General features: G+C 37.0%; 3 protein-coding genes across 7 annotated transcripts; all 3 read left to right on the forward strand.

Annotated features, from left to right (window-relative positions):
- The first annotated feature begins 388 nt into the window (after window positions 1-388).
- LOC143721515 (uncharacterized) lies at window positions 389-7,725 on the forward strand. 4 transcript variants are annotated; one of them, XM_077211986.1, is made up of 4 exons: window positions 389-462; window positions 1,928-2,524; window positions 3,570-4,546; window positions 5,892-7,725. In XM_077211986.1, exons 1-4 carry the CDS (start codon window positions 423-425, stop codon window positions 7,185-7,187), a joined length of 2,910 nt encoding a protein of 969 aa, XP_077068101.1. In that variant the 5' UTR covers window positions 389-422; the 3' UTR covers window positions 7,188-7,725. The 4 variants fall into 4 exon arrangements, with proteins under 4 accessions (XP_077068101.1, XP_077068130.1, XP_077068109.1 ...); XM_077212015.1 differs by lacking the exon at window positions 389-462 and adding an exon at window positions 504-579; XM_077211994.1 differs by lacking the exon at window positions 389-462 and adding an exon at window positions 1,235-1,529.
- Window positions 7,726-8,289: 564 nt separating this feature from the next.
- On the forward strand, window positions 8,290-10,852 carry hcst (hematopoietic cell signal transducer). Its single transcript, XM_077212038.1, has 5 exons — window positions 8,290-8,497; window positions 8,963-9,042; window positions 9,365-9,385; window positions 9,583-9,714; window positions 9,819-10,852. Exons 1-5 carry the CDS (start codon window positions 8,472-8,474, stop codon window positions 9,860-9,862), a joined length of 303 nt encoding a protein of 100 aa, XP_077068153.1. The 5' UTR covers window positions 8,290-8,471; the 3' UTR covers window positions 9,863-10,852.
- A 1,394-nt stretch (window positions 10,853-12,246) lies between these two features.
- On the forward strand, window positions 12,247-14,312 carry tyrobp (transmembrane immune signaling adaptor TYROBP). 2 transcript variants are annotated; one of them, XM_077204969.1, is made up of 5 exons: window positions 12,247-12,453; window positions 13,310-13,333; window positions 13,425-13,583; window positions 13,672-13,736; window positions 13,877-14,312. In XM_077204969.1, exons 1-5 carry the CDS (start codon window positions 12,411-12,413, stop codon window positions 13,931-13,933), a joined length of 348 nt encoding a protein of 115 aa, XP_077061084.1. In that variant the 5' UTR covers window positions 12,247-12,410; the 3' UTR covers window positions 13,934-14,312. The 2 variants fall into 2 exon arrangements, with proteins under 2 accessions (XP_077061084.1, XP_077061075.1); XM_077204960.1 differs by having other exon boundaries at window positions 12,260-12,453; window positions 13,313-13,333.
- The last annotated feature ends 11,661 nt before the right edge of the window (window positions 14,313-25,973 follow it).

The raw sequence follows: 25,973 nt of genomic DNA on the forward strand, positions 1-25,973 counted from the left end.
TGCACTTGTGAAACCAATGGTCAAGCTGATGTTTTCAAGTTCTAAAGAACAATATCTTTATCTGCACTACTGATCGCTCATGAAGGAGAACAGTAGATATCTAAAACTGCAATTGTCGGACTAAACATTTCCCTTTCTTTGCGGTTCCAGTTAATATTTGGTTAGCAAGCTCAGCGTACTTACACGTTTAAGGTTGTTTAATGAGCTAGAACATTATATCTGCACAACACCTTACGTTTATTACCAGGTGTTGTGCCGAATTTCGACCCCCTGCCAAAGTATTACCCCCCTCGTTGAGTAAGTAACTGATTGCCTAATCCTAACCTCTCCCCCACAACTAATCCTAAACCTACCAATGTTAGGGGTGAATAATTCGGCGGGGGTCGAAATTCGGTACAACACCTGTATTGAGCAAGTTGGTTATGATTTCCGTTACACCGGAAAGGCTGGCATCATATTCCTGTGAGCAAAACATTTTGGTTACTAAATTTAATTAATTTAAAATGGAAACTAGACAGACCATTTTCATAAAGACTTAGAATGCCTAAAAGTTAAGTGGCTTTTTGCACGAGCAACCAGGTGGGAAAAAATACACAATTTCTTTCGCATTCTAGTAGAAAAAAAACAACATGAGGCTGCGAGCATCTCACAGACAGGTTGATAAAGGAACCCCACATATAAACCTGTTTGTATGCAGCATTTTACTTTTGGTAAATATTTGGTCTGTGCTGAACTAATGTGAATTGATGAACAACTCAATCTGATCTCACCATGAGGGGCGGTGAAGTGTTTAATTTTTAGAGGTCGACATTCAAAAAGTACGAAGGACTGCCCAAAAAATGTTTTAAATTTCATGTAGAATAAAAAATGATGACATCGACAATTCAGACTATCTATTTGAATAGCAGAGAAAAGCAATGGACTGAGACGACATAATAACATCAAAGTTTTGCCAGTCAGGTACTGTGTCTTGTTTGGTCACGGTGTTTATAATAAACGCATAGCTGGTTCAGTCTGATTCGGAACGAAGACACGCCCCACACACAACGCGTTGCTAAACACATTTGCAAGTATATAATATTAATTTCTGCCCTTTCACAAACTGAGAAACCTAAAATTATTTTAAAACATATAAGGATAAAATTATTACTGCAACATGTCAGCTTTGATTGTTTTTTTATGAAGAACGCACTAACTCTCCCCTCCTACAGACGGCAGCATCAACATTCCAAGCAGCTATTTTATACCGGAAGTATCGCATGGACAGTGGCTTATTTCACCTTATTGCTTCTGCATGCTCATGCAACCTAATTTGATTTTTATCACTGTCGAGATAAAACAGTTTTCACATTGGCGGTTGTTACAATATCGCATTATACAGTTGTGTCTAATTTTTCTAATAGATGGTTGTTGAGCAGTTAAACCCGCCATTGTCAGAGATTCATTGTTACATTACTGAACAGTAGCTAGATCCTGGAGCAAAGGTGCTTGGAAATGTTCGTCGAAGACTCCTAGGTAATCTGAATGAAGTAAGCTTACTACTGCATTCACTGTAGTCGTAGAATTAACAGAACAAAAATGCTTAAAATGTCACTGTGTCGTGCAGCAATGCAGTTCATGATAGATGTTGAAGACACTGTTTATGTCTGAAGTCCAAGACATCTCTTTCTCTAATACTAAATTACTTGAATTATGTTACAATCAGGATCCGAATATAATTTATATTTATTTTGATTTATAATTTATTTAATCATCTTATTTTATTAATAAAGGTTACTTACTATTTCATGGCATTAGTATATATGGATGAGTTCTCACCTCATTAAGGTTAGAAGTGCCTAGGTGAACCTTACAATGTTACATAAAACCCAGATCGCTTTGCCTTGATAGCAAAATTGATACAGTATTTCTTTTCTTTTTTCTCAAGACACCATGTCAGAGTTTACCCTCGATATCCAGCTGACAGAGTTAGGTTTTCCAAGCTGGAATTTCCCTCTCTGTGAGCCACAGAACGTTAAGGAGACATTTTTGCCAACCCCGAACGGCATTGAAAAGCCAGCACCTGAGACTGAAATACCTGTAGACTGTCATGAAGATGCCTGCATTGTCACTAGTGCATCGGCTGGCAAAAGCTTTCTTCTGGACCATCAGTATTCCTCTCCCTACAAACAGGACTCTTCATGTATAGAGGAAACCACTCAAGGTTATTCAAAAATAATTTCCTCAGAGGAGCATAAAGTCATTTGCAATTCATGGAAAAGAGAAAGAAGAGTGGGGACAGAACAGAAAAACGATGACGAAGAGCAAAGTGGACAAGAGGTAAAGAAAAATTACGAAAAGGAACAGAATTCAGACGGGAGCCCGAAAGCCTCCAGTCTTACGACAGATGACGCTATATCTAATGAAGAAAGGACAGATGAGGATGTGGAATTCGTTTTGACTGATGAAGATGAGGAGGAGGAGGAAGAAGATGATGATGATGTTGAGGAGGACGTGGACGAAGATGATGATGTTTCCTGGCCAGGTATTGTATCGTTTTCCAAATAATGGATTGTGATTTGATTAATGCAGTATTTTGTAGATTTAGCTGAGCTTAAAACTAAGAATTTTGCACTGCTGGAACAGAATTCTTTACTTGCCCCACCACAAGAAAAAAAAACTAAATTTCAGTACATTGCACAATATATTGGTGTGTGTGTTGGCTCATTTCCATTAATTACCTTTGCCATCATCTAAAAGTAATCTTTATATAAACAAATATAAATTTAAATATTTAGCACTAATAATCTTTAGTGCTAAAAGGAAAAAAAAAGTGAACCAAAACTAAAAATATCAAATTTATATACTGTATATTAAGAAATATATTAAATAATTGATTTTATTTATTTTTTATGCAAAATAGTGAAAATGGAAATTAAAGAATATTGGTACGCTACTAATTATTTTATCTTCAGCAATTATGTGTCATTTAATATTTTGTTGAGAATTAAAATATACTTGTTTTTTTTTATTTGAAATATTATAATTATTACAGCTATAAATTCATAAACACTTTTCTGGATAATGATGGCAGAAGATGTCAAATATTACTGATTGTTTAGTAATTTTCATCCTATTCTAATAGAGGTGTGAATCTTCACTTGCCTCATGATTTGATCCCGATTTTGATAACAAAACTTTTTGATTGTTTTCGGTGCATCACGATGCATCTTTTCCTTCAAATCTTTTATTAATATTACTAATATAGTTATTTTTGTTGTTTTATATTTGTTATTAAAAATAAGAACAAAGATGCAAAAAACAAAGATGCAAAAAACAAACCGAAACATTCGACACAAGTGCTTTGCTTCTGAAGGACATGCTTAACTTTTTTTATAATGAGAGCACTTATACAATAGATCACACATAGACCTTTTACATTTTTTGAAAATCGATTATTTTTATGCAGAATCAGTCACATCACCATCGCGATGCATAAAAATGACTATATTCCGCTGCTCTACATTTTAACTAATGATTCCAGTGGCCTTTCAGCATCCGTTGATGCAAGTTTTTTTCTTCAATTTCAGAGACGATAAGATGTGGAGAGAATGAAGAGAATCGCTGCCATGTGTGTGACCTTACCTTCTCCTCTCTCTTCCTACTCCGAGAACATTTAAATATGCACACGGGTGTTCGTCCCTACCGCTGCGATGAATGTGGCAAGCAGTTTTGCCAGTTAGTCAATTACCGCACGCACCTTCGCTCACACTCGCACAAGGCCTCGATCCACTGTCGTGTTTGCTCAACCATCTTTGAGACAGAGGAACAGCTCCAGGAACACTTGGACACCAACCATTTTGAGAAAGAGTTCTACCAGTGTGATTTTTGCAAGCAGATTTTCACTGACTTAGATGTGTGCAAGGGTCATGTAGAAGCACACAGACAGCAGGCGAAACGACATTTGTGCCTCAAATGCGGCTCCAGTTTTCGCCTTCGCAACTCGCTGCTCCGTCACTTGGAATGGCACAGCAGAGGCATCTTCTCCTGCTCAGACTGTGAGCGGACCTTCTCCAGCAAGGCTTCTCTGTTACGCCACAGTTTCTCTCACTTGGGCGTCTTGCCATATACGTGTCTTAAGTGTAAGCGTCATTTCCGCTTGCCCTCTCTCTACCACAGCCACGAGTGTAAGCCGGAGAGCCTCCAGTGCATGGCGTGTTTGGTTTTCTTTCAGAGTCAAGAGGACTTTGACAAGCATAAGAAGGACACAGGGTGTTGGGGTCATCAAGGGGCTTTGCCTACCAAGAAAGACGAGATCCGCTGCATGGAGTGTGGCCAAGTCTTTGCGAGCATTGAGGAATTAAAGAAGCATGGGAGCACTCACCAGAGGGTTCTAAAATGTGCTGAATGTGGGATGGGTTTCCGCTCGTCACTCATGCTTATGTCACACATGGGAGGGCATGTGGCACAGCGGCCGTGTCTCTGCCAGGACTGTGGCCTGGGCTTTCCACATCAACAGGGTTATGACAGCCACCTGAAAACATGTGGAATGGTAACTGCACCAGTGGTAAGGGTTTAGTTTTTTGTTTTTTTTACACCAAGTGTCCTGTACTTTAAAGCAGGGGTTTGCATAGGGGCTAAGGAGAATTGCAAAGAATGTTAATGTTAAAATGTTAATTAAAAGTTCACATTCGTTGATTTTGGCATAAGTGTTTCTTTCTAGTATGTTTGTCAAGTAAAACTATTAAAAAATCTTTTTCTGAAATTGAAATAAGGCTAAAATAAAACATCAATATTGGATGAAAAACTTGAAATCTTAGAATGTTGCTTTGGCAACTATGTAAAATAAGTTTTTTTGAAGTACTACAATTACTAAAAATAAATTTATTCCATATAGAAATTAAAAACAAAACTACTGAAAAAAAATTTAAAATTAAAAACTAAATTTAAAATAAATTCAAATATTCAAATAAAAGCTCACTGAAAGTATTAATTAGTATTATAGTATATACAAAAGTATATAAATAATACAAAATTAACATGGTTTAATTCAGCATTCTAAAGACTGGTCAAAAGTTATTTTTAAAATTGCCCTGCCACATACAAAATTTCCAACACTAGGCACTTTTCACCTCTGAAAAAGTGTTTTAGTATGATTTTGTGGAAAGTGAAACGTGCAAATCCTGTTTCCCAAACAACATGCATTGCTCTGGAAAAATACAAAACAAAACAGGCAGACAGGTTGATTGAAAATGCAACTTCATTCTCTGACAGTAGGTGGAGCTTATGGAATAGCAGAACAGGTTTCCATATTTGCCACATTACACAAAAGTAGCACTAATAAATACTACTTTATTAGGCATTTTATGGAGTTAACATGAGATGAAAATGTCATAAAAACTTTTCTGAAATGAATGGTTCCCTTCAGAGGTACTGATAAAAAAAAATAAAAAAACACACACAAATTAAAAACTCTGAGCTTTGCATGAATCACGTTAAAAGCCTATTTTAATATCAGAACGGAAAGGCAACGAGTTTGCTGTTATGCAGTGAAGAAAATATCTATATCTCGATTTTTTCACGTTGCATTGATGCATATCGTTAGTTATTTGATCAATGTATTGATCCATATTCATGTATTGTTACACCACTATAAATAATTTGAACTTTAAATTTCTGTTCTGGTTTACACATTTAAAATTACTTTATAGTCCATTGAATACAAAAAATATGGTCAACTTAAAGTAAATTATTTTCTGTTCAATTTTCCAGATGAGCGTTTTTATTTACAAATACAATAATGTAAAATTAATTCAGCAATTTTTTCTTAATTTCATCCTTAATATCAAAATGTTGAGAATATAGCAATGTTGAAAAACTTTCCCCATACTGTAATCTTATTCTGTTTACAGGCTTCTGTGAAGAAACCGAAACCAACCCCCTCTACACAAATAATGAAACCAATTGCTCCTAACATTGTCTTCCAAAATATTGCTCAGGCTTCAAATCCTGTCACATTCTCCAATAGCTTAAAGGAGGTCTGCATGGTTCCATTAGGTGACCAGAATAAGCCTGCTGATGCTAGGTGGAATCTTACATTAAATAAAGAGCCTCCTCCAGGTATGCCTTTAGTCATGCTTGTGCCAGTTTCCACTGCACAGTACTCATCTACCTCAGATCCTACCAAGAGATCCCAAAACTTTTTGCCATCCTCTCTAGTCTTAGAAACACGCTCATCTGCTCCACATGTAATTTCCATGCCGGTGGTCCCGCCTGGAACTGTTATTAGCAAAGAGGCAGAGAAAGACACTGTAGAGCCGTGTAGAAGCAACATTCCTTTAAATACACTCATTCCTGTGGAAAGTCATGACAGTTCCTCCAAGAAGAGGTGGACCATTTTAGAAGATCAGGGTTCTGTTCAAGTTATTAATACAGAAAATTTAAAGGCAGGTGAACAGGCTGCAGGTGCAGCGCAAGCGAATCAGGGAATGAACGGTACTACGCAAGTAGAGGTGGAGAATGAGCAGAAAAATCAATCAAATGTGGAGCCTAATGCATTGAGGGATGAAAAATCTCATCCAGGGTGTTCATCAGATGCCGCATCTTTCAATTCCATGTGCCCTGTGACACCATTATGTCTAAAAAAGGTAAATGAGGAAAAGGATGATGACGATGACAACATCAAGAAAAAGTCTTCAAATTTGAAGGACCTTAACTCCTCGCCTGTAATGGCAGAAGTAGAAGTTAGTGTGCCTTTCATGAGAAAATCAGAGAAGCAAATGCTGGATACGCAGGACAGTACAGATCCGAGATTTTTCAAAGAAGTCAAGTCATCTGACAGGATGTGTGCTGAGTCACTAATGGATTTTACCATGACTGTGGACAAATCAGAAAGTAGTCCTCAGGGGCAAAATGAATCTGGTTTCGATGTAGAGGTGGAAATAAATGATGATGTGGATCTGAGCAGCATGGAAGTGGAGATTGGTGATGAAGACAGCGGCGTGGATATGTTGGATGCTGAGCTTCATGAATGTGTGACTTGTGGACAAGTCCTTCCTGAAAAAGATATGATCCAGCACTACATGAAGCATGCAGCCGTCACAGACAGTCCTGAGTGCTCTCCTACTAACTGTCCCTCTCACACTACAGAACAATCCCCTCCATGTAGCCCATCAAGAAAAAGACTACGATCTGGTACAGAGTTGTGACATTTTGTTCAAGAGTATTAACTACCTTTCTTTTTTTTATTATTTTAAATTGATACACCTGGTTATTAGTAATACACCCTTTACTTCGAAAATAAGAGTCAATCATTTTTACCCAATTGAAATTTGGGAAAGATCGGTGTATGTTAATACCAAGTGTGTTTTGAATGCGTTCCACTTTTGACATTTCTTTCACGGTATCTTATAAAATTTCCAGATTGTCGTGCAAGATACAATAAATGTAGATTGGGACATTGGAATAAATGCTTTTTTCTTTTTTTTCCTTTTTTTAATCTATATTTATTTCAGTTTAATTTGGGAAATTGAGGTAGTGTTAGATCAGCAGCTTAATCCTGGTCTTTTGTGTGAGACTGCACATCTTATCAGTCCTGCTGGTTTAAAGTTTGAGTTTCTGATTGTGATATAATGTACCGTATCTTCTGTTCTTTACTCATTCCTGTAGTTGAGTTTCTGATGTTCAAAAGTGGGGGCAAAAAGTTTCTCTGTTAGCAAAAATAAATAATATGCAAATACCACAAAACGTCGTTTTCACTGCAAATTCAATAAATTATGAGATATTTGAAAATCAGTCAAAACAATAATTTATAGGGGGAAAACAATACGATGATTTGATATTTAGTGCATTTCTGTACTTCAAGGATGTTGGATATAAGGGTTCATGTCGGTTTACTTGTATAGGCATAAGTAAGTTGTCATGAGTTGAATTGGGTTGTTTTCTTTTATTCCTCTTTCTAAGTTATTGCTCCATTTTTGTAAGGAGGCATTTGATAAGAAATACAATCCATTTGTTAAGAGAAGCTGCAAGCTAGCTAACTTTTTTTAATGACAGAAATGTGTGTTCTGTAACCTACTTAATGACTCTTACTTTTGTTAACTACATATTGGTGTACAATAAATAATTTAGCTCGGCTGCAGTAACTTTTAAGAAACTAAAATCGTGATGTTATTTGATGCTGTTTGGGTGGTTCTCTGGAATTAATTCTATATTGCAACTGAGTTCAAAGTGAAATCTAGTTGTATTAAATAAAAAATAACGTTAAGGTCACATTTCACACGGAGAAGACGGCTCGTTGTTTCTGAGAGTAAAGTTAAATTGTTGGATAATAGACCATTCTTTATCGTGTTCAGATTTTTGATCGTCAGCAAAGGTCTATTTAGCCTATTTGGTAGGTATTCATAGGCTAAACCAACTCCAATGACTCATTCGTGAAAATAAACGGAGTGGGCGGAAGGTTAATCCACGAGCAAAATGTCATCAAAGATCAAATGAATCGCTGCACATCACTTCACTGGTAAGCGAGACTCTCTTAGTTGTTTTAAAGTAGCCTATAGGACTAGCCTCTGTTTTCATTTTAAATTGCGCGTCGAAACAACATAACTACAATATTGTTTCAAGCGTTCTCTTGTGGTCGTCTTATTTACCTTTACTTTTAAAACAGGCAAGAATGTTTTATTAAATTCTGTGAGACCATTATAGCCTAGCTACGCTAACGCTTATGGAAATGTTACATTTTGTACGTTGCAGTCGGTTGTACAAAGATAGTCCAATGTTGTCACTTGACTTACAGATTTCTTTGCAGGTTAAATGTATAGCTTGCCTTGATCGCAAATTGAATAACTTGTAGGCGATATGTAATACATTTTATAACTTATAGCCTACTAAAGTAAATATTAATGTTTAAATGTTAGTTCGATTTACAGGCGCTGTTCTCTGAGCTTTTGCATATTTTTCTAATTTGGACATTTTCTCTTTTTAGGTTTGGTGAAAGAACAAGATCACACAAGTTTAAAACACAGGAAATGACAAAGAACGGCCTTTTTTTCCTCTCTCTGTTAGGTAGGTTAGACTTTCGTTTTTTTTTCCACCTCTTCCTTTCCTGTTATTTGAGACCACCGTGCATTGCATATTTGCAGCAATATCCTGTTAGATGTGGGCACTCTGCTGATGCAGATTAACAGTTTTTTTATTATTATTATTCTTGTGTGGGTGTGAATTTTCACTCATCGCAATTTTTTTTGTCTGGTGTTTAGGTCACATTGATGATTGTGGCCATCATTTAAAGACTTTAAAAATTGATTACCATATATTTTTACATCACTGTAAAAAGTAGCCCTATCTACATTACATGTGTTTCTTTTTCTCCCATACCTTTATAAAGCTATGGTCAGTGCTGTTGAAGGTAAGAATTTATATTGTGAGCTTTGTGTTTTGGTTAGCATGTTCTGTCAGTTAGGCTACATTTAAATAAGCATATAAATCCTATAGATATTCAACTGACTCCTGCACAATAAACTGTACCTGTTTACATTTCTTTACATGAATGTTTTTAAAAGTATGTGTACGGTATTTCACATACACAGATATTCTTTCCCATAGACAAAGGCTCATGCTATGGCATCAGCTCTGGCACTATGGCAGGTATTATATTCGCTGATGTTGCAGTGACGATCTTCATTGTTTCTACCACCTACTGGTATGCCAGCAAGCGCAGACAAAAGAAAGAAAACGGTCAGAAATTACACATACGCTACTCATTTTATCTAGCAATCCTGTAATTGTCATGCAAGTACACCGAAGACATTTAACATGCTTGTGTTGATGTATTTTTTTAGCTGACGAAGTCTACATGAATGTCAGAGCAAACTGCAAAACATGATGATCTTTTGAAGACTGACATGAACTATGGAAGACTCACTGACATTTAATATCATATGACATAATATGTGACCCTGGACTACAAAACCAGTCACATGGGTCAATTTTTTGAAATTGAGATTTGTACATCATCTGAAAGCTGAATAAATAAGCTTTCCATTGATGTACCATTTGTTAGGATAGGACTATATTTGGCCGAGATACAACTATTTGAAAAGCTGGAATCTGAGGGTGCGGAAAAAAAAAAAACATTGAGAAAATCACCTTTAAAGTTGTCCATTTATGTTTGCGATTGTGCTGCATTCACTCACAAAAATAAATGTTTTATATTTATTTATTTACAGAATATCTTCATGGAACACGATATTTACTTAATATCCTAATGATTTTTGGCATAAAAGAAAAATCGATAATTTTGACCCATACATTGTATTGTTGGCTATTTTGACTAGTTTTGTGATCCAGGGTCACATGATAATAGAGGATTTATATTTTACATTTTAGCATAGTTTGAATACACGGCTCTGTACTCTTAAGTGTTCTTGTGATAGTTATATTGTAGATAAGACAAAATTACGTTATCTGTCATACAAAATCACACTGAAAACTACGATTATTAACTCAATCTAGTAGATTATCAACAGCAATAACTGCAGTAAGGAAAAACACTGCCAGCTAGTGGATAGTTCTGTCTCAATACTATTTTCTTGCTCTAGGAGTAAGTGACTTTTAAAATGTAATATAATCAAGCTTTCTGAAACTTGTACTGGATTATAAAAATAAAAAAAACAATTCTGTAATTTTGTTCATGAAAGTATGCAATATGTTTCTACATGCGTCAATGTTAGAAACTGGGCTGTATAACATGATGCCATCTCAGTTTCTTTGCAAGAGCTTTAGGTGATTAGTAGGGTTATAATGCACTGTTTGGTATTCTATATAATTTATATGCATAATTAAACAATTAATAAATCATAGATCTTTTTAAAAAGTGTATTTATGAATTTATTTGATCTTCTGCGCAACACAATTTATTTTGCAAGTGTGTATTGCAGATTTGTATATGTAGATTAACATTTGCTTTGTGCTCTCTGTTATCTAACGATCTTGACTTTCTCCAATCACATCTGTTCTGAGCTGATAACTGAGCGCAAGAAAAGGCCTTCATTTCTGCGGACTGTTAACCCACAAAATATCACCAAAGGGAAAAAACGTGTCCTGGCTGTGTACATATGTGCTTTTACATAAGCATGTTCTTGTTGTTATATATATGAAAAGTATCAAATGACTTGGCTCTGGAATCTCCCAGAAATTCCTGTGTCTAAAACAAGCACAAGACTGTGACTCCTCCACAGGAAAAAAGGAGAAGTAGAAAGAGATGAATATTTACCGTTTTCATCACTTAAATTTCTAGATTTATTCGCAATTATCAATAAAATTTAATAGTTCTGTCACCAATGTAGCTGAATACTCTTATTTGATAAGGATATTTTTGAATAATTTAAATTGTTTTGTCTTAATATAAATACTTTAACACTTTAATGCTGTCTGTTTGCTTACAAAAATGTGGTTTCAGTATTTACACAGTGACAATATAATAGCATTTAATAATCATACCCGCAATGTCCATTGAAATGCATTTAAAATCTTCATAACACCCAGTATATAAATACAAACATCAAAAAAGTTTATGTTTTTAATACTATGTATGTAACCAAGCATCCTAATCTTTAAAAAGCTTGAGTGCTTTAAGGCAAAGGACATTTATCCGTCAGATTGTGACTATACCTCATCAGTTAGTTTGTCTTCTTAACAGGGCAGGTCTTTAGGTGAGAATGAAGTACACACACCTGTATCACTGAAGCACACTTTGCTAAGAAAAACATCCTTTTTAAATAAAATGGTAAGTGGAACAGGATATAGTTTTTTTTCTACCAGTTTGAGGGGATCAGATACTGGCGTTAGTAGTCACATCCTGTGCAGTGAGACTTTTAACCGCATTAACAACCAGGTCCCTCTCACTAGCCGTTTGCTCACAAACCTAACTTACTGTGAAGTGCAACTACATTTACTAAGAAGGGCATTCGAAAAAGACATATTTTCAATGTCATGTAAATGAACTGTATGCTCAGATTTAGTTTCCAATGTATTTTAATCTTGTACTTTAAGGCTAGAAATAGCCTATATATTCAAACATTGACAGGATAAAATGTAAAGAAATGAAATACCAAACTAATAGGTCAAGTGTGTGTGAGGGGATGTAGGTAAGAGAGCAAGGGAGAAGAGAGACTAATGTTACCTCAGATAGCACAAGCACGTGTAGCTCCTCCCCAGTATCCTTTGGTTCTATTTTGATGGATGGTGAGAAGTCATCAACACATAGCTACTCAGTGATTTTTCACACACAGGCAATTTCCATATAATTCACTTTGAATTTCAAGGTGTTCTAGTTCACAGCCAGAAAGGCGTATTGTACTGTTTTAAAGAGTTTTCAAGTCAACTGTTTTCAAGTCGGGGCTGCACCAACCCTGAGTAATTCTGCGCTCATTATGAGAAGGATTCTATACCTAATGGTCCCTAATGGACTTTTTGGTAAGTACATTTACAAACTTTCATAGGTTTTAAGTATAAATTATTTTTTATTTTTTATATTGTTTTACACTAGTTTAAATCATCAGCATTAAAATCCCTCTGCTCTGGGGTTATACTTTGGCAAATATTTCCTGTGTTAGAACCAAAATTAAGACATTTCAATGATTGAAGAGATTTTAATGGTTTTGGCATACTTCTCACTACAACACTCAAGATAATAGATGGTAATTCAATAGCAATGTAGAGAAAGCATAAAAAGACTTCATGCATATTATATAATATTAGCTATTAAGTTACAATTCATGTATATGTAATTTGTATGTATTCTAAATTGAATATGTATTAAATAAGTATATATTGTATGTAATATCTTATTTTTAATTATTAACTGATTGATATGGCATATAATGTTTCTTCTTTTAAGTGTTCCATCAAATATAAATACATAGGCAGTATCATTTTCATGGGGTTGCAAAAAAATTTTAAATCCCCCCAAAAATAATTACAGAACTAATGTTGTGTACTTGCACACTGCCAAAACTTTTATGATCAATAAGTTATGACAACATGTTTTACATTGCTTTAACTTAATAAGTTAAGCAATTTTCAACATTTTTATATCAGTTATATAAAATTCAATTTTTTTTAAAGTCAGTTTAATGTAATTTAAGTTGAAATGACTTAAACATCCAAGTTGATTGTACTTACAATTGTAAGGTAGCAACTTTTTTTTTTTTTTTTTTTTTTTTATACAGTTTGCAAAGTAATTATGATGAAATGGCGTTTTCAATTCTGTTGATTGATTTGAGAACATGCTATAATAAAAAAAAATATTTTCCCTTCTCACTTTCATCAGCAAGCTTTGTTGAGGGGAGTCAAGGTAATAAATTCTGCAAAGATCTCTGATATTCAGCTGAATCTTCTTTTTGCATATAGAGCATTAGTGTGCCAATGTGTTTTCTGATTCTCAGACTGCAGTTCATGTTACCAGTTGGACATTGGAGTGGTTATTGGGATCATCACGTGTGACATCATCCTCACGCTCCTCATCACTCTCTCAGTCTACTGTTTTGTTTCCCATCAGAAAAGGAGAGGCAGTTTACATGCGCAGACCAGTTGCAATGGGTCAGGTATGTCTGTTTGTTAGAGAAATCAAAAAAGAATCACGACTATCCAGATTGAGTTCCAGTCAAAGTTACACATTTTTCTGATGTTAAGGCAAAGCAAAAAATCACCAGCCATCAATAAGGTCAAAGACAATTGAAGTAGAATCACCTTATCAGGTAAACAATATCAGGTTAATTTATATATAAATCAGTATTTATTATAAATGCAAAGTATTTGTGAGTTTTAATACCAATTTTGGTTTAATCTAAACATAAATGTGTTTATGCATGTACTAATTTTCAAAATGTTTTGACAGGAACTTTATGGAGTCCAATCAGATATATACAGTGATCTTCAGCAGTATCGGAAATGAGGTGACCATGTGACATGTAATGTTAATAATGGGTCCTGTACAAGAATAGTTGGAGATTGCATAGGTTCATTAAGTTGTCAAACTGTTGACTGCATCATACAAATGTTTATTTACCCTAAATAAGCTATAGTAATTGATTTATGCAAACAACTTTTTTTATTATTATTTTGATTGGTTGTGGTACGTATAAAAAGATAAATATAAATAAATAAATGTTCATGGTTTATGGAAATGATCTTCAAGAATTTGTATTCTACATTTTTTTTAATATAGCTGTCACAGTTGATGTAATTTTTATTTATTCATATATCTTTGTAATCAAACTTTTTCAGAATATAATTCCCTTGTTCTTCATGAATAAATAAATATGTTTTATTTTGATTGTGTGGCCTTTGATAATTTTTTGTCTGCTATTTATAGACATGTGGGGTAGAAAGATGCATGAAGCCACACTGATCATGCACTTTTTTGTGTGTGCCTACGGAAGTGGACACTGTGTATAGCGGACCTGTTTAGAAATCGCATGACCGCAGTGAGTCAGTTAGACAAAAGGGACTTTTTTTTCTTTTTTCTATTTTTGGTGATGATGAATGTCTTAAGTCCTGAATTTTAAATCCTGAATTTCCTGAATCCTGAACTTTAAATCCTGAAACATAGTTATATGTACTTATGAGCATTTCCACTATTGCTGATATGTTGCTCTATGTCTATGTAAGTCAAGTGTGATTATATTAAAACAAAGAAAATCAAGGAAATGAAACTGAAGGGTGCTTGACTTGGCTTGGCATGAGAGCAATTTAAATTTGCTCCCTAGATTAAGTGTGACCACTTCAAACGTCCACAAGAGTGCACTATTAGTGTGCTAGATGTCACATCCAGCGTATACTCTCTGTCTGTCTTCAGACTTTCTTTCATCATTCATGTCCTATTTTGAAGCTCCTCTCTGTGCACTTTACCTTAATGTCTTCTTGATCTACAACAGACTCATTATTTTGTTTGTCTTTGCAAACTATAGACGTTTTTGTGAATATTCTGAGAAACCTTGAAGTAGCAAAAAGCTAATATTTATTTCTAAGACATGCTGGATTTGCCAAGGCTGTTTAAAACCGCCAACTTTGAATCATACTTTGACGTAATAGGCCAGATTACATAGCCCAAACTGTGAAGCCAGCTGTGTTGGTTTTCAAGTAGTAATAGGAACAGATGGGAAAGCGTTGACCGCAACCAATAGGTTGATAGCAAAATTGTTTTGCAGTTTTAGATTTAGCTATTTCCAAACTTTCACCTGCATATTGGACTAAAGAGAAAAGAAGTAAAGTTTTAATAATCGTTCTCATTAATATCCACACCACTATAATTACAGTAGTCAACATTTGAAGTGGATCAAAAAAGTTAATCAAAGTTGTCATAAGACAAGTATTGACTACTGTATAACTAGAAAGAGAAACAATATCATTGGAATCACTTTCAGAACGCTTTTCCCCAGCTGATAAATGTTAAAAACATTGACAGCCATCAGAACCCTCTATGCTTTCAAGATCTCGAGCATTTAAAGCGGCAGGCGACATAACTGCAGCCTACGCTTACGATAAACAGAAATTTATGGTGCGTTGGCATAGTTGCTATATTCGTTGTAGTATCTTTAGTTAAAGTTCTTGGTGTTAACGGCCTTTTAACGAATTCCCACAATCCCGTTATAGCGTGCTTTGCTGCAATGTCACATTTCGGAACACATTTTTTTGCAACTATAGATTGTAATATATGAATCGATCTTGCATAGCTACTAGGCGTGTCTTCCTTCAGGCCTAGTTGATTCGGGCCTAATGGTAAGTGTTTACTAAAGCTATCTGCTCCATGTATAAGTCATTCAGCATATTTTGTCTTCCACATGGTTATTCTCCCTCAGTTGTGTTAACTGTAGGCTATAAGTCATTCAGCAGATTTAGTGTTCCACATGGTTATTCTCCCTCAGTTCTGTTTCATGTAATATGAAAAAGTCAAATACAAACTAAACTTTATGAATTTGGGATTATTTTTTATAATTACAATTAGAATTCAGTGGCGTGTATGAGTGCATATTTCATGATTATTTCTGATTAAAAGCTATTTGTTTGCAGGACATATGGACAAACAAAGAGAGCGTTCAGATGAAACTAGGTTACGCTAATCTTTTAATAATCTTACATCAGGGGTTTTTTTTCTAATAGGATTTCAAACACTTTCTTTTGCTTCCTGTGCACTATTTACCCAAAGCCTGGCATGCTCGAACTACTCAGAAAGAAACAGCAGGAACATATTCAGAGAAAGAAACCCAATTATTTTTTGAATTTGGTTTGGTTTGTTTGCTTAATTTTTTTTCTCAGTGTGAAAGGAAATCTACCATACATATTTGAGTGTACAAACTATTTTCAACTTTTGATTTACATTTGAGTGTGCAGTATCCCTGCTTTTCTAACTTCATCCTTATCTATTTGAAATATATGGAATGACAAACTGTTTGACTTCATCTAACCATAGTTTACACTGTTGGTATGTGCTGGGCAGGACAAATAGAGGAGGAGTGTGGCACTTATCCTGACCTTGGCATCCAGTTATCAGCTTCAGGCTTATGTATCTTGATAATTTATCTGACTATGAAAACACACTCCTTAACTGAACCCACAAGCACAACAAACAGAGTTTATGTCTTAAAGTAAAGTAGACTTACTCTGAATGCTTTTTGAATGTATGAGGTGAATGTATATGAGGTATATGATTCCAACATCATGTGGATTTTGGAATCTTAATCCATGGCTTGAAATGTTCCAAATGTTATATGAAGCAAAACTTTATCGTTCTCTCTCATAAAAACACATGTCATTAAGTTTTTAATTGTTTTTATAAAGATCTTTTGTGCCAGAGAGACAGAGTGCGCGCAGCCATCTTTAGAATATTGTCTTTGAACTTCCGGATTTGTATCATTTTGTATATTTTTATGGCATCGTTGTCCATTGTAGTGTTGGACAGCATTGTAATGTTTAAAGCAGATGTCTTAACAAATGTTAGTAGATCGGGAAGATTTTAAAATGGGCATTTATTAATAAATACATAAGATCCCTGTGGAAATACAAACCGGAAGACAAAAGACAACCAGCGCAGCGCTGAAAAAGGGTGGGGCTACATAAGGTCTATACAGTTTATATTAATTATAAACACTATACACTGACCCAAAGCCATACCAAACCCTTAAAAACACTTTTTTGTATTTTTAGAATTAAATGTTTTTAAATTGATACTTTATTGATATATCAATTTCACAATTGAGGACATGCCCAGATGGAAGTTTTGCCAGATTCAGCTCACTTTTGCAGATAGTCTTGTCCTGTAAAGTATTTACACACTACACTCACAGATGTTTTTGAAGCTACACTATTGTTCAAAAGTTTGGACTCAGTAAGATTTCTTTCTTCTCCTTTTTTTTTAAAGAAATTGATACTTTTGATATTGATATTGAAAATTGATATTTTATTCAGTTAGGACACATTAAATTGATCAAAAGTGTGATCGGTGTCTGAGGCTGGAATCGATGTCTGGTCTTCTAGTCAACTGAACTGCTCTTTACCACTGAGCTATCGTGGATAACAGACCGCAGATGGACCCAAGGGCATAATAATAACATGCAGGCTTAGATGACTGAACAAAAAAAGTGCTTTACTGGAGAGTCCAAGTTCAAAAGTACAACAAAAAAGGAAGCCAAGCTTTTACAGGAGTAAGTAAAAGAAACAAAAACAAATCCAAAAAACACAACAGACTTCACTTTCTTGGCAAGTATAATACCTGCATAGTAGTCTCAAGACTGAACACAACTTAAAGTAAGAGGCATGCTTAAATAGGCCAACACAAACAAGCTAATGAACCACAGGTAGGAGAAATCTAATGAGTAGCAAAACATTGAATTATACAGCAGCTAGGGCCACCTAGTGGCTGGAAGAGTTATTACGAGGCGTACGTGTCGATGCCAGCTAGAGGCTGGGAGAGTAATTAAAAGCCAGCACCAACTAGAGGCTGGGAAAGTCATTCCAAACTGGAGCCTTACAGGAGCCACTCCTCCAGGAATGGCTCCCAACGTTCCCCTAGCTATGTTGTTGTCAACGGCGGTGGAATTCCCTAATGAGATCTGGGTCTAGAATATCTCGAGCTGGCACCCAAGACCGCTCCTCCGGGCCATAACCCTCGGTTAAGCCTATATGGACCTGGGTAGAAGAAGACGGTAGGGCACTAGGCTGATCATTTTGCGGACTTTTGAACTTTTTTAGATGAAGCGAAGCACTAGTTTGCGTGACTCAACGTGAAGAGGTAGATCCCTAGTAGACTGTCAGTCCTGGTCTATGTGATCGTCCAATTCTACGTTGCTGGTTTGCATGCATCTGCCTGTGTTGAGTGGCTCTTAGAAGGGCTGCTTGTGCTCTCCGCCATACCTGACGACACCTCTGGACAAGTTGAGCAGCGGCTGGTAAACGGACCACAGGATCCTGTTCAGGGAACAGACGGGGAGGGAAACCAAACTGGCATTCAAAATGAGACATGCCTAAAGTTGAGTGGTGTAGTGTTGTATGCAAATTCACCCTAGATCAAATCTCTTCTTGTGCTCTCTGTCTGTCCATTTGATTGGGGGTGAAATCCAGAGGATAAGCTCATGGATGCCACAATTAGGCGTCCAAAAGACTTCCAGAACCGGGAGGTGAACTGTGACCCCCGATTCTGAAGACTTGTTGCATGAATAAGTCCACTATCTGACCTGCCGTGGGAAATAATAGTATAAAGATGACATGCTTTAGAAAGGTCTACCACCACCAGAATTACAGTGTTACCTTGAAATATTGGTAGACCCGTAACAAAGTCCAAAGATATGTTGGACCAGGGGCGAGTAGGGATGGGTAGTGAGTGCAGTAGGCCGTGAGGGTAGGTTCAGGGTTCCTTGTTTTGGGCACACACACCACAGGCAGCAACAAAAGCCTGAACTTTTGGTTGCATGTTAAGCCACCAAACTTTTCTCTGGATGAGCTTCAATGTTCTTGTGCTCCTAGCATGGCCAGAGGGAAGGGAATAAAGGCCCCAATATAACTCATCAGAACGCATGGAGTTAGGCACAAAAAAAGTGACCCCGAGGGCGGTTATCTGGGTCGGAATGTTTTTGTTGGGCCCTCTTCTCCGTTGTTTCGATTCCCCGCTAGACTGATGCCACCACTCTGGATCTGGGTAGGATTAGTTTGCGTTTGGCCTCCACTTCTGGTGGATCAAATTGCCTTGAGAGGGCATCGGGTTTGTGAATTTGGCATCGGACACCTGGACGGTATGCGAGAGTAAAGTCAAAGAGGTTAAAGAAGAGGGCTCAATGAGCCTGACGTGAGTTCAATCTTTTGGCCTCCTGAATGTAGGTGATGTTCCTGTGGTCCATCCAGATAAGGAATGGGTGTTTGACCCTCCACTGAAGAGTCTCCACTCTTCAAGTGCCAAATTCACAGACAACAGCTCCCATTTATCAATGTCATAATCCCTCTCGGCTGGGCAAAGTCGACTTGAGAAGTAAGCACAAAGATGAAGTTTGCTGTCACTCCTTTCTCTGCGACAAGACTGCTGTTACCCCGATGTCTGAAGCATCCACCTCCACTACAAAGGACAACTCGCGATCTGGGAGAGTCAGAATGGGTGCGGAAGTAAGGTGCTGCTTAAACTAGTTCAAATGTGTGATTAGCCCTTTCGGTACACTTAAATGAGCTTGATGCCTTCTTGGTAAGAGCGGTCAGGGGTTCTGCAATATCGCTGAAGTTCCTAATGAACCTCCTATAATTTGGCAAATCCCAGAAAACGTTGAATCTGTTTGACGTAGTATGGTTGGGGCCAGTTCAGAACCACCTGAATCTTGCTGTGATCCATCTGGATGCTGCCAATAAAGACAATGAATCCAAACAAAAAAAGAGACATGAAATTTGCTCTTTTCCAGTTTGACAAAGAATCCATTCCTCAGCAGTTGAGAAAGGACGAGTCGGACATACTCTTGATAGCAACGAGAGAAGATGAGAATATCATCAAGATAAACAAATACAAACAGCAACGAGAGAAGATGAGAATATCATCAAGATAAACAAATACAAACTTGTTTAGCATATCTTGTAACACATTATTAATAAGTGCCTGAAAAATGTCTGGAGCATTGACTAGCCCAAAGGGCATTACCTGATATTATAGTGGCCATGTGAAGTGTTAAAAGCCGTCTTCCACTCATCTCCTTCTCGTATCCTAACAAGGTGGTAGGCGTTCCAAAGGTCTAATTTTGTGAGAATGGTCATCCCTTGTAGGAGTTCGAAGGCAGTGGTCATTAGTCGCAATGGGTAGCGGTTCTTTACCGTGATGCAATTAAGGCCCCAGTAATCAATGCAAGGCCAAAGTCCGCCATCCTTCTTGCCCACGAAGAAAAAGCCAGCCCCTGCCAGTGATGTAGATGGATGGATGAATCCGCTGTTAAGAGCATCATTGATATATTCTTCCATGACAGTTCTTCTCTGGGGCAGAGAGGGAAAAAAGTCTCCCTCGATGAGGGCAGGTGGTGTCGTCAGCAACTCGGAAAAATAACAGAGAGAGACCTGAAATTCCACAATTAGTGCACAAACCAGTCACTACCCTAGCAGTCCAATCTATATGTGGACTGTGAAGGGATAACTAAGGAAAGCCAATAATTAAACAAAACTCTGGTGAATGAATCAAGCAAAACTGTATCTTCTCCTTATGACAACTAATTTGAAGATGGAGGGGTGAAATGCAATGCTTAGCATCCAATGCGGTTATGGTCAGGGGTTCTTGAAGAGAGATGGGCTGAACTCTCAGGTGTCTTTCCAATGTAAAGTCCATCAAATATCAGCAGCCCCCGAATCAACGAAGGCCAGAAGCTTGTGCTATTGGTTTCCCTAATCCAGTTAAACATCGAGTGAAATCTCAGAAGCCGCAGGTCAGGGAAGGTGATTACTCGTGTCCCAGCCTACTTCTTCTTGGATGAGATTTGACTTTTCCCGTCAACTAGGGACAGTTGGACCTGGAATGGTCTGGCTTTCCACAGATCAAGCAGCATTTCTCCCTCATGCATCACCCCCTCTCGGCTTGTGACAGTCTGGCCCTTCCCAACTGCATGGGTTCCTCAAAATTCATGGGAGTTGGAGGTGAATCAATGGCACTGCAAGAAACTTGGGGTTCAGGCAGCCCGACCTCCCCACAGCGTTCCCATCTGCGCTCTCAAATGCGGTTGTCCACCCAGCAGAGTTAACAAGGGACTCTAAATTGTATTAAATTGTAATTGCAATTACTAAATTAAATTATACACTCACCTAAAGGATTATTAGGAACACCTGTTCAATTTCTCATTAATGCAATTATCTAATCAACCAATCACATGGCAGTTACTTCAATGCATTTAGGGGTGTGATCCTGGTTAAGACAATCTCCTGAACTCCAAACTGAATGTCAGAATGGGAAAGAAAAGTGATTTAAGCAATTTTGAGCGTGGCATGGTTGTTGGTGCCAGACGGGCCGGTCTGAGTATTTCACAATCTGCTCAGTTACTGGGATTTTCACGCACAAACATTTCTAGGGTTTACAAAGAATGGTGTGAAAAGGGAAAAACATCAAGTATGCGGCAGTCCTGTGGGCGAAAATGCCTTGTTGATGCCAGAGGTCAGAGGAGAATGGGCCGACTGATTCAAGCTGATAGAAGAGCAACTTTGACTGAAATAACCACTCGCTACAACCAATGTATGCAGCAAAGCATTTGTGAAGCCACAACACGCAGAACCTTGAGGCGGATGGGCTACAACAGCAGAAGACCCCACCGGGTACCACTCATCTCCACTACAAATAGGAAAAAGAGGCTACAATTTGCAAGAGCTCACCAAAATTGGACAGTTGAAGACTGGAAAAAAATGTTGCCCGGTCTGATGAGTCTCAATTTCTGTTGAGACATTTAGATGGTAGAGTCAGAATTTGGTGTAAACAGAATGAGATCCATCATGCCTTGTTACCACTGTGCAGGCTGGTGGTGGTGGTTAAATGGTGTGGGGGATGTTTTTCTTGGCACACTTTAGGCCCCTTAGAGCCAATTGGGCATCGTTTAAATGCCACGGCCTACCTAAGCATTGTTTCTGACCATGTCCCTCCCTTTATGGCCATCCTCTGATGGCTACTTCCAACAGGATAATGCACCATGTCACAAAGCTCGAATCATGTCAAATTGGTTTCTTGAACATGGCATTGAGTTCACTGTACTAAAATGGCCCCCACAGTCACCAGATCTCAACCCAATAGAGCATCTTTGGGATGTGGTGGAACGGGAGCTTCGTGCCCTGGATGTGCATCCCACAAATCTCCATCAACTGCAAGATGCTATCCTATCAATATGGGGCAACATTTCTAAAGAATGCTTTCAGCACCTTGTTGAATCAATGCCACGTAGAATTAAGGCAGTTCTGAAGGTGAAAGGGGGTCAAACACAGTATTAGTATGGTGTTCCTAATAATCCTTTAGGTGAGTGTATTTAAATTCTATTAATATTTGTATTAATGTATTAATACTCATGTTTTTACTGTATTTTTTTATCAAATAAATGCATTTAATAAATAAAAATAAATTTTAGTATACCCCTAAATCAAGCCCTCACAGAACCTGTAGACATCATTAGATTTAAAACAAGCCACAATTTGGCTGATATTCAGCTCTTTAAGTTAGTGAGGCCACCTTGCTAAGTGATCTCACGAGTCAGTTTTCAACATATTCAACTGTATGAATGATGGCATTAAAGGGAGCATTAAAAAGTGCCTCGCTTTTTCAAATGCGTGTTGCATCTACGGTAGCTGTTATGTACCAAAAAGCTATGACAGGATGTCTTCTAATAGCACTTCGTCGAGTTTTCCTTCGGGTGAACAGGTTTGTTATTTCAAACAAACTGCGACTTGACACAATGGACATGAATAATAACAGTGCAATGCAGCCTTTTAAACTTGCCGGGGCAGTGAAAAGCGCCTCTCACTGCTCTCCTCCGTTTCGGCTGCTTTCAGTTACGTGATGCTGGCCCTGAACAAAAAACGCGTTGTGGAAACGCGTTGGCCTAGTACTTTTTGACCCTCTCTGCTATTATAGTTTTTCAAGATGGCGGAACTACATAGTCACATGTATATAAAGATAATAAATTCTTCGTTTACGAGGATAAGTCAGATCATTGGCAGAGGTATTTGTACACAATTGAGGACATATTTATGAATAAAAATATTGATTTTATATAATAAAATACCTAAAAAAATAGACATTGTACCTTTAAGTGTTTATATAGCCAAGCAAGCTTAAACATACCCACACGCATACATGCACACACACACAACTGACAATTGGCTGGAATTATGGAATCATTCTATGACCTTTTACCGAGCATACAAGCCTTAAATATACCTTTGTAAATCCCTCCCTGCTTATCAGGGTTACGGAACTGCTGTTAGTTCCCCATTTTTTCATCTAGTTGCTTTCATGTTATTTTTAAGAAATCTTATTGTGCAACTGTTTAAAACACACAGTTCAGCAAAATGCCAAATCTGATGGCGACAGGGTGAGTGAATGTGGTCTATCAAATCTTGTGAAAGCTTGGATGCTGCAATTAGCTTATGCCTTGTTATCTTCCTGCCCTCCCCATTGCTACATTATGAGGCCTGATCGTCTATGGGAGATTTGGTGCCCTGTCAAATCAAACAAACTCCCTCTGTGTTAGCACTCGGCTGGCTGGTGTTGATAAAATAGGGAAAAAAAACATCATGCTGATGGGAGAGGATTCGCATTAACCAACATCAGCAAGTAGAGCTCATTCATCTTCACTGCTTTACTGATGATGGACAAAACTGGTTATGTATTACTATGAGTTCAATTCATTGATATATTCATGTTTTTGCATGAAGTCACACTACTTGTTAAAAGTTTGGGCTCAATTGGTAGAAATGAATAGCAAGGATGCTTTAAATTGATCAAAATTTACATTAAAGAGTAAAGACTTTTTTTATTACAAAAAATCTAATAAATGCTGTTCCTTTGAACTTTCTATTCATTGAAGAAACCTGATTAAACTGTCACAGTTTCCACAAACATTTTAAGTAGCATAATGTTTTTAACATTGATAATAAATGTTTCTTGAGCACCAAATCAGCATAAATTAATGATTTGTGAAGGATAATGATGTGACACTGCAGTAATGGCTGCTAAAAATTCATTAGACAGATAAATTAGAAAAAATATTAAAATTAAATTTACTGTATTTTTAAACAAGTAAATGCCTTGGTTGTAGCTAGACTAGTCTTGTAGTCATGACCACCTTAGTCTTGCGTAGCCAGAACTTCAGACTGACAGCAGAAGGTCTGGACACTATCGCAAATTTTCTTGGCCAAGGAACACCCAAGAGGGCGTGTGTCTCTTGGTCTGACTCTGACCGACATTTATAGCAACCAATCACAATTTGTTTTGTTCCACGTCATGTTTAGAGGCGTGAAAATGTAAAGTGGATGTCCCTAAAATATCAGAGCGGCATGCATCTAATCAATTATTCAATCAAGAAGGTTGTGAAAGTTTAACAGTGCAACATTGGAGCAGTGAACTTCACACTTTTGGAAATCCAGCATTTAGTTGATCCTAGTTATTACCCATTGTCACAGTTGTAAACACGACAGCTTTTCTCTTCCGTGTGCGGCTTTGGCGTCAAGATGGCTTTTTTTCCAGGTGGACCATTAAAGAACGTGACACGCAGTTCTCCCGGAAATCCTGTAGAATTCAAACAATCAGATGAAGACTTCAAAACTCCTGAAGTGTTTCCAAATTTTGTGTGCCACATGCATCAGACATTAAGCTAACAATCTGTGGGCTTGAAGTCTGAGGCTGAGACTTAGACAACCTAAACCAAGACAAAGACCACAGTGTGCTGAGACCAAGACCAAGAGCAAGGCAGGGCGAGACCAAGTCAAGACCAAGACCAGAATAATAATCTAATTTTGGGGGGCATTTGTATTAATTTTGGTGGAACTTTTGACATAATTTCCTGTTGAATTCATAACAAAAAAAATTAAATTATAAATAAGTTATTAATTGCATTTGAAGCAGGAAGTTTTACATCCAATCACATTAATAATGTTAACAAATAAATCAGACAATGCGACTGATTGCAATTTAGTGATATCCCGCAGTTGTTGTCTTGACCAGTCTTTAAATAAAATCTAGAGTCCTCTTATTCTGAGACCGAAACAAGACCAGGTACATATACGGTCGATACCTAGACAAGACCAAGAGCTTTAAATAATGGTTTACTTTAGTGATGTCATTGCTATGCACCACGATTAGCTATTTTGCTAGTCACTACCAGATGGTATTGGGGGAGGGGCATTCTCATTCTAGAAAGTATTTGATTTGACAAAAATCATCATCAATTTTTTTGATTAAATGTGTACTGTATGTATATATATATATATATATATATATATATATATATATATATATATATATATATATATATATATATCATAATCACCTTTTAGTATAGTACATTTAAATATAGGTGGCTTCAAATCTAATAAACCTAATAAAATAATACATATATATATACACTTAATAATAATATTGTTATTATTATCATCTTTCTTCAAATGTAATTGAAAAGTTTTATTAGTAAATTTGTCATTACCCTTTTCATTTGCGTGAAAATTACATGTAGAAAGATGAGAGAAGCCAGAAACAGTCTCACAAGTTTCAGTACATTGGGTCAAGTGAAATAGTTCACTCTATCAAAGTTTCTGACCCAATTTATATTTTTTCCTGAGCCAGTGCTGGGAAATAGATTGGATAATTTGATTCTTACTTGCCCTGGTAATTTTCCGCCTCTGTAAGTGTGTGTATGGGTGTGTATTTGTAGAGAGCACTACATTGTTCACTGGCAGTGAGTAAAGGAGTGTTGTGTGACTAAAGTGTCAGTCAGAGAGAGCTGGGCGAATAC

The sequence above is a fragment of the Siphateles boraxobius genome, unplaced genomic scaffold (genome assembly GCF_051911475.1).
Source record: "Siphateles boraxobius isolate OS27281-9 unplaced genomic scaffold, OSU_SipBor_1 12, whole genome shotgun sequence".
Taxonomy (NCBI): domain Eukaryota; kingdom Metazoa; phylum Chordata; class Actinopteri; order Cypriniformes; family Leuciscidae; genus Siphateles; species Siphateles boraxobius.

What these genes read in the sequence shown, in the direction of transcription:
- LOC143721515 (XM_077211986.1), top strand. Translation starts at nt 423, where the DNA reads ATGATTTCCGTTACACCGGAAAGGCTGGCATCATATTCCT. An exon ending in TGATGATGTTTCCTGGCCAG is followed by an intron (nt 2,525 to 3,569) that starts GTATTGTATCGT and finishes CTTCAATTTCAG; the next exon opens with AGACGATAAGATGTGGAGAG. An exon ending in GAATGGTAACTGCACCAGTG is followed by an intron (nt 4,547 to 5,891) that starts GTAAGGGTTTAG and finishes TTCTGTTTACAG; the next exon opens with GCTTCTGTGAAGAAACCGAA.
- hcst (XM_077212038.1), top strand. Translation starts at nt 8,472, where the DNA reads ATGAATCGCTGCACATCACTTCACTG. An exon ending in CGCTGCACATCACTTCACTG is followed by an intron (nt 8,498 to 8,962) that starts GTAAGCGAGACT and finishes TTCTCTTTTTAG; the next exon opens with GTTTGGTGAAAGAACAAGAT. An exon ending in TATGGTCAGTGCTGTTGAAG is followed by an intron (nt 9,386 to 9,582) that starts GTAAGAATTTAT and finishes TCTTTCCCATAG; the next exon opens with ACAAAGGCTCATGCTATGGC.
- tyrobp (XM_077204969.1), top strand. Translation starts at nt 12,411, where the DNA reads ATGAGAAGGATTCTATACCTAATGGTCCCTAATGGACTTTTTG. An exon ending in GGTCCCTAATGGACTTTTTG is followed by an intron (nt 12,454 to 13,309) that starts GTAAGTACATTT and finishes CACTTTCATCAG; the next exon opens with CAAGCTTTGTTGAGGGGAGT. An exon ending in AAGTAGAATCACCTTATCAG is followed by an intron (nt 13,737 to 13,876) that starts GTAAACAATATC and finishes ATGTTTTGACAG; the next exon opens with GAACTTTATGGAGTCCAATC.